The sequence below is a fragment of the Rhinoderma darwinii genome, chromosome 4, assembly GCF_050947455.1.
Source record: "Rhinoderma darwinii isolate aRhiDar2 chromosome 4, aRhiDar2.hap1, whole genome shotgun sequence".
NCBI lineage: Eukaryota > Metazoa > Chordata > Amphibia > Anura > Rhinodermatidae > Rhinoderma > Rhinoderma darwinii.
In genome coordinates this window covers 231,990,690-231,998,127 of record NC_134690.1, presented here as the reverse complement: position 1 = coordinate 231,998,127, position 7,438 = coordinate 231,990,690, and the positions used below count along the sequence as shown (strand labels likewise).

Below are 7,438 nucleotides of genomic sequence, written 5' to 3'. Positions count from 1 at the left end.
GTGCCACTGCCACTGTAATATGCAGCGACTAACCCGATGTGAACCCGGGTGGCCCCAGCCTTCGGCTAAGGACACACTTTGCTTTTTTTGGTGCAGATCTTGCTGCCTTTTTTTTTAGCCAAAGCCAGGAGTGGATTTAGCAGAAGTGTAAAAAAATGTAATTATGGGGAACCCCCACCATATTTTTCACCCAGGGGCCTCCACCAACCATGTGCTGCAGTATGGTGCCTAGGGTACAATTTGGAAGTAGACAGGGGCACAGTATGCACCCATAGCAGTCTATATACATCCTATACAACCCTCATTTTGTGTTTTCTTTGGGGTTATTTACGGTTATTGGGAATTGTAAAAAGTTAACATTTAAGTTAATTTCAGTAAAAATGTATAACACTAGGATGAAAGAATATTTTTCTTCACTAGGTTAGGAACTTCTGCTTTACAATATAATGTACAGTTGAAAGGGCAGAGAAAAAGGGCAATTTCTTGTCTAGTCACGCAAGTTATAGGCGACCTCGTATACTAGTAGCGAAGCCCGCTCCTCTGCACAGTGACCCGCCGCTCCCGCCCGATTAGCGAGAGGCTGTGGGCGGGCAATAACCCTTTGTATCCGGGAGCCTAGTTTACTGAAAGAGAAAGTAAAGACAGGGGGCGCTGTGCCTGCCAAAGTACACGGCATGCGTCTATGTGCACAGAAGGAAAACAAGGAAATGGTGGAGGGAGAGCTGCCTAGTGATTACATGCTAGTCTCGGCGGCCAGCCCATTGATGGGTTAAACACTGTTTGGCCGAGGAGAATGGATTACGAGTTTAAGAGCAAGCTGTCTGCCGAGCGGGAGCGGGTGGAGGATCTCTTTGAATATGAAGGTTGCAAAGTGGGTCGTGGTACCTACGGGCATGTTTACAAAGCCAAGAGGAAAGATGGGTAAGTGGCACGGGTGGGAGGGAAAAGGGGCGTGTATAGGGCGGCATGTGCCCGCACCCTCAGTGTATACATACACAATATTACCTGTCAGCACAAGTGCACTAGAGCGGGAGTGTGTACACACAATACATACGTGTACACAGCACATGCTCTTTGTGTGTGTGGTACAGGCATGTAGAGCTGTGAGACACGTAGTAGGCGGCTGCTGTCAGGTTATTGATGGGGATGTTGTGCTGTAGTTGTGTGTTTGTAGCGCCCTCCTCCTTCTCTGCACACGCCCGGGATGCTGAACTTGCGTTGGAGGAGGGGAGGCTGTGCTACAAATGTTTATGTTGGTGCAAGCCAGCCTTGTGGCACCGCCTCCTCCATTACGCCCTTCTTCTGCCATCACCCTCCCCTTCTTCTGCCATCTCCCTCCCCTTCTTCTGCCATGTCCCTTTCTTTCTACTGCCATCTCCCTCCCTCCCCTTCTACTCCCCCATCCCTCCCCTTCTGCCGATTCCCTCCCCCATCCCTCCCCTTCTCCTGCCATCTCCCTCCCCCATCCCTCCCCTTCTCCTGCCATCTCCCTCCCCCATCCCTCCCCTTCTCCTGCCATCTCCCTCCCCCATCCCTCCCCCATCCCTCCCCTTCTCCTGCCATCTCCCTCCTTTATAAATGCCTTCACAGTTCCATAGTATGTGTGACAGCAGCGCTCTTCTTATTCCTTTAGTATTGTTACTATGGCTTCTGAAATAGAAGCAAAATGCTGTTGGTTGTGGTTCTAAACCCCCCCCCCCCTCCATCAAACCCCACAGATTTAAAAAGGTACATTTGAGAACATTTTCCTGTATTGTCGCACCTTCAAATCTGAACGTTTGTTATGGTAGATCTCACATGTCAAACAAAACTTGCTGTATACAGTGCGAGTCAGGCTTATTCAGATGAACGTTGAAATCGCCCGTGTGATGGACGTTTAGGCATGTATTTCTATAGGGCTATTCGCACGGCTGTTTTTATAACGGACCACGTGAAAGGCCTGTGAAAAAATAGGACATGTCCTGTTTTTTTTCTGTTTTCGAGGATCCCTCAATAGACTCAAGTCTATGAGGGATCCATGAAAACGGGTCCCACACGGGTGCAAATCGGCCGTGAAAAGCCGTGATTTAACACACATTAGTCTGAATAAAGCCTTAGGCTGTGTGCATGTAATGTTTTTGGCCTACGTTTGACATGTAGGCTGGGTAAAGCTCCCAACATACAGGCTAAATATATACCTGTGATGTATACAGTGGCATATGTCACCCATAGGCTCCCATGTTTAATCAAAAAAAGTATACTGTGCGGTATACGTTTTTGTTGCGAGATCCCTCGGGATGAAAAAGCGTAGTGTATTACGCTTTTTCATCCTTCAAAAATAAGTTATACTGATGTAAAACAGCCCGACGGAGGCCAAAAGGACACACACTTGCTCGTGGGGATCTGTGCATCTCTATATACACGTAGGGCATAAATATACACACAGCCTGAAGTGCTTGTTCAGATTTGTAGAACATGTGATATTTTATTTTTAAGATATAATGCTAAATATTAAATTTTCAGTAGAAAATATTTAGCGAATATGAAGGTGGCATCACACTATAGCAAAATAAAATCTCAAAAATGTATATATAATTCATAAAATAAATCGACATAAAATACTAAGTAACTTTGTAAATACATTGCATTACTTATCTTGTACTCATTCTGAGTTACAGCCTGTATCAGGGTACAGTCACACGTGGCGTGTGGAAAACAATATAATGTCCAATGAAAAAATATTTTTTCCATAGGCTTACATTGTGAAGTTTTTACATTTTTTTAAGTTTTAAATACAAGGAAAATACGCCACATGTGACTCCACCCTCAGGGTATGTTCACACAGCATAAACACTGCAGATTTCCTGCAACAATTTCATTGCAGAAAATCCACGGCGTATCACGGTAGAAGCAGAGTGGACGAGATTTATCCAAGGGGTTAAAAAATGCGTAAAAAAAATCTTCTGGGAAAATGTTAATAAATTGACCTGTATTGCGGTTTTTTTTTAATTACTGATTTTCTGTTACGGGCTTTCCCCATTGAATGGGGAGGTAAAACCCACAACAAATAGCAAATGTTGCGATTTTTCCAGCAGAAAATCTGAAAAATCGCAACTCTGGAAAAAAAAGCTTTCTTTGATTTAAAATTAATTTAAAAAAAGTTTATACTTACCACCCGGGCGTTGTCATAGCGACACTTTGTTCTGTTCTTAATCCAGGCCTGCCTCCTTGGGATGGCGGTTTATCCCACATGACTGCTGCAGCCAATCACAGGCTGCAGCGGTCACATGGGCTGCAGCGTCATCCCAGGAGGCTGGACTGCACAGACAACAGAGGGACACGTCGCCATGAGCAACGAAGAACAATATAAACTTTTTTTTTTTTTTTCAACCACTGCTTTCCGCAGCGGACATTCCGCCCGAAAAACTGCACCATAATTTGGTGTGGTTTTTCGGGCAGAATGTCCTGCGGGTTGCAGGACAGATACTTTCTGTACTTTTATGCAGCATATCCGCCCTGGGTGAACATGGCCTTGTAGTCCAGAGCTGCATTGACAATACTGCAAACTTCAGAGCTGAAACTTCATAGCATTCTTTGCTGGCTAAACGGGACACATTTTTTAAGAGAATAACACTTTATCAGGCTTGGTTTACTTAGGGTATGTGCACACGATAACGACCATTACGGCTGAAATTACGGAGCTGTTTTCAGGAGAAAACAGCTCCTACATTTCAGACGTAATTGCTCGTACTCGCGTTTTGCGAGGCGTCAATTACGGACGTAATTTGGAACTGTTCTTCATTGGAATCAATGAAAAGCGGCTCCAATTACGTCCCAAGAAGTGTCCTGCACTTCTTTGCCGAGGCTGTTATTTTACGCGCTGTCTTTTGACAGCAACGCGTAAAATTATATGTCGTCGGCACAGTACATCGGCAAACCCATTCAGATGAATGGGCAGATGTTTGCCGTGTTTTCAGGCGTAATTTGACTCGTTTACGCCTGAAAATAGGTCGTGTGAACCCAGCCTTAGGCCTCATGCACACGACCGTGGCTGTGTACATAATCCGTGATTACACCACAGACGGCCCAAGAAGTGTCCTCTGTGGGCTGTCAGCAATCACAGACTGTGCACACACTAGGTTGCATTGAGTTTAATGTGCCGGACTGCAAATGCATCCAGTAAAATGACATGTCCTATTTTTTTTGCGGTCTGGGCAATGGACGGACCGTGGAAACCATGGTCGTGTGCATTGGCCCATAGGATATAACGTGCCGTAGGCTATCTGCAATTGCAGCTCCGCAATTGCGGATAGTATGTGGACGCAAATACAGGGTCGTGTGCATGGGGCCTTAGGGTGTTTTTAGTGGTTTGTTGCAGTTTTGAAGTTCTTCTTAAATGCTAAGTTATTGATCACAAATTAAATTTAGGCTGTGTTCACAGCACCATCACTTTCTGCTGAGGGGTTCCGTTGCGCTATTGGTTCTGTCAAGAACAACGGAACTCTGTCACAATGGTGACAAATGGAAACCATTAGCAACGGTGAGGGAAACTTAAGCTGAGGTTTCAGTTTGCCTTTCCATTGAGGGGTTATCCAACAGAAACCTCTGATGGAACCCCTCAACGGAAGGGCAGCAGTGATGTGAACAGGCCCTTAGATGTAATTGAGAACAGCTGGATACTGCGTATCAGAGGCAGGACTTGTTTTTAGCCAAGCCATCAGTTCACCTGACCTGACGGATTCCACTTTGACAGTAAGATACAGCTTCTATGTACACCGTGTTCAGTGGCGTAACTACCGCCGTAGCAGCCGTAGCGACTGCTACGGGGCCCGCGGCATGAGGGGGCCCGTGTCGCCCGCCGGCACGGGTCCCCACCATGGCCGCAGTCTCCGCTAGCAGCCGCTATGGCTACTACAGCGGGACGCTACTGAACACTACGGCAGAGCAGGGAGGTATCTCCCCGCTCTGCCATTAAACATAAGACATGTATCCCCTATCCACAGGATAGGGGATACATGTGTGATCGCTGGTAGCGATAGGGAGAACGGGGGACTGAAAGTCCCCATAAGTTCTCCATCACAATCCTCAGACTTCCGGGGTCTGTGTCGGCAGCTCCGTAGAAATGAATGGAGCGCCGGTCGCGCTTGTGCGCATGCGTGACCAGCGCTCCTTTCATTTTTATTGAGCTGCCGACACAGACGCCGGAAGTCAGAGGTTCGTCATGGAGAACTTCAGGGGACTTTCAGTCCCCCGTTCTCCCTATCGCTGCCAGCGATCACACATGTATCCCCTATCCTGTGGATAGGGGATGCATGTTATTTGTAGGACACACTATAGGTCGCATTTTTTTTAGGGGGGGGGCTCTATGGCGTTCCCTGCAGGGGGGTGGCGCTGTATACCGTTCCCTGCAGGGGGGGCGCTGTATGGCGTTCCCTGCAGGGGGGGGGGGCGCTGTATGGTGTTCCCTGCAGGGGGGGGCTGTATGGCGTTCCCTACAGGGGCGGGGGCTTATGGCGTTAGCGCCATACAGCCCCCTCTGTAGATAACGCCATACAGTCCCCCTGTAGATAACGCCATACAGTCCCCCCTGTAGATAATGCCATACAGTCCCCCCTGTAGATAACGCCACACAGCCCCCCTGTAGATAACGCCACACAATCCCCCTCTGTAGATAACGCCACACAGTCCCCCTCTGTAGATAACACCACACAGTCCCCCTCTGTAGATAACGCCACACAGTCCCCCTCTGTAGATAACGCCACACAGTCCCCCTCTGTAGATAACGCCACACAGTCCCCCTCTGTAGATAACGCCACACAGTCCCCCTCTGTAGATAACGCCACACAGTCCCCCTCTGTAGATAACGCCACACAGTCCCCCTCTGTAGATAACGCCACACTGTCCCCCTCTGTAGATAACGCCACACAGTCCCCCTCTGTAGATAACGCCGTACAGTCCCCCCTGTAGATAACGCCATACAGGGGGGACTGTATGGCGTTATCTACAGGGGGGGCTGTAAAAAAGGCACTATCTACAAGGGGGGGGGGGTTGTGGGACACCCAGGGGAGGGGGGGCCCCAGTCAAAAGTTTGCTATGGGGCCCAGTCTTTCCTAGTTACGCCCCTGACCGTGTTCCAAATTATTATGCACATTGGATTTAAGTGTCATAAACATTTAATTATTAGTTTTTCAATTAAACTCATGGATGGTATTGTGTCTTAGGGCTCTTTGGATCATTGTAATCAATCTCAGACACCTGTGATAATTAGTTTGCCAGGTGTGCCCAACCAATGGAAAACTACTTAAGAAGGACGTTCCACATTATTAAGCCGGCAACAGGTTTCAAGCAATATGGGAAAGAAAAAGGATCTCTCTGCTGCCGAAAAGCGTGAAATAGTGCAATACCTTGGACAAGGTATGAAAACATTGGATATTTCAAGAAAACGTAAGCGTGATCATCGTAATGTGAAAAGTTTTGTGGCTGATTCAGAGCACAGACGGGTTTGTTCAGATAAACGCATAATGAGGAAGGTTTCTGGCAGACAAATTAATAGGATTAGGAGAGCAGCTGCTAAAATGCCATTGCAAAGCAGCAAACAGGTATTTGAAGCCTCTGGAGTCCCGCAAACCTCAAGGTGTAGGATCCTCCAGAGGTTTGCAAGTGTGCATAAAGCTATTATTCGGCCACCCCTAAACAATGCTCACAAGCAGAAATGGTTGCAGTGGGCTCAGAAATACATGAAGACTAATTTTCAAACCGTGTTGTTTACTGATGAGTGCCGTGCAACCCTGGATGGTCCATATGGATGGAGTAGTGGATGGTTGGTGAATGGCCACCATGTCCCAACAAGGCTGCGACGTCAGCAAGGGGGTGGCGGAGTCATGTTTTGGCCTGGAATCATGGGGAGAGAGCTGGTAGGTCCCTTTCGGGTCCCTGACAGTGTGAAAATGACCTCTGCAAAGTACGTAGAGTTTATGACTGACCACTTTCTTCCGTGGTACAAATGCCTTCCGTAGCAAAATTATCTTCATGCATGACAATGCACCATCTCATGCTGCAAAGAATACCTCTGTGTCATTGGCTGCTATGGGCATAAAAGGAGAGAAACTCATGGTGTGGCCCCCATGTTCCCCTGACCTCAACCCTATTGAGAACCTTTGGAGCATCCTCAAGCAAAAATATCTATGAGGGGGGGAGGCAGTTCACATCAAAACAGAAGCTCTGGGAGGCTATTCTGACATCCTGCAAAGATATTCAAGCAGAAACTGTCCAAATACTCACAAATTCAATGGATGCAAGAATTGTGAAGGTGATATCAAAGAAGGGGTCCTATGTTAATATGTAACTTGGCCTGTTAAGTTTTTTTTATTGAAAGAGCTTTTGATTTCTGTAAGTATGACCTCCTGATGCTGCAAATTCAACAAATTACCATTTTAGTTCTCTTTACAACCTTTAAAAT

The 7,438-nt window shown here is 47.1% G+C and overlaps 1 protein-coding gene across 2 annotated transcripts in view; it reads left to right on the top strand.

Annotated features, from left to right (window-relative positions):
• The first annotated feature begins 630 nt into the window (after window positions 1-630).
• The window catches only part of CDK19 (cyclin dependent kinase 19), a 218,101-nt gene continuing 211,293 nt past the window's right edge, over window positions 631-7,438 (top strand). For both annotated transcript variants that reach the window (XM_075864229.1, XM_075864228.1), the window contains exon 1: window positions 631-921. In XM_075864229.1, the coding sequence (XP_075720344.1) occupies window positions 794-921 (128 nt within the window). In that variant the 5' untranslated portion in view covers window positions 631-793. The remainder of the gene's footprint in view (window positions 922-7,438) is intronic.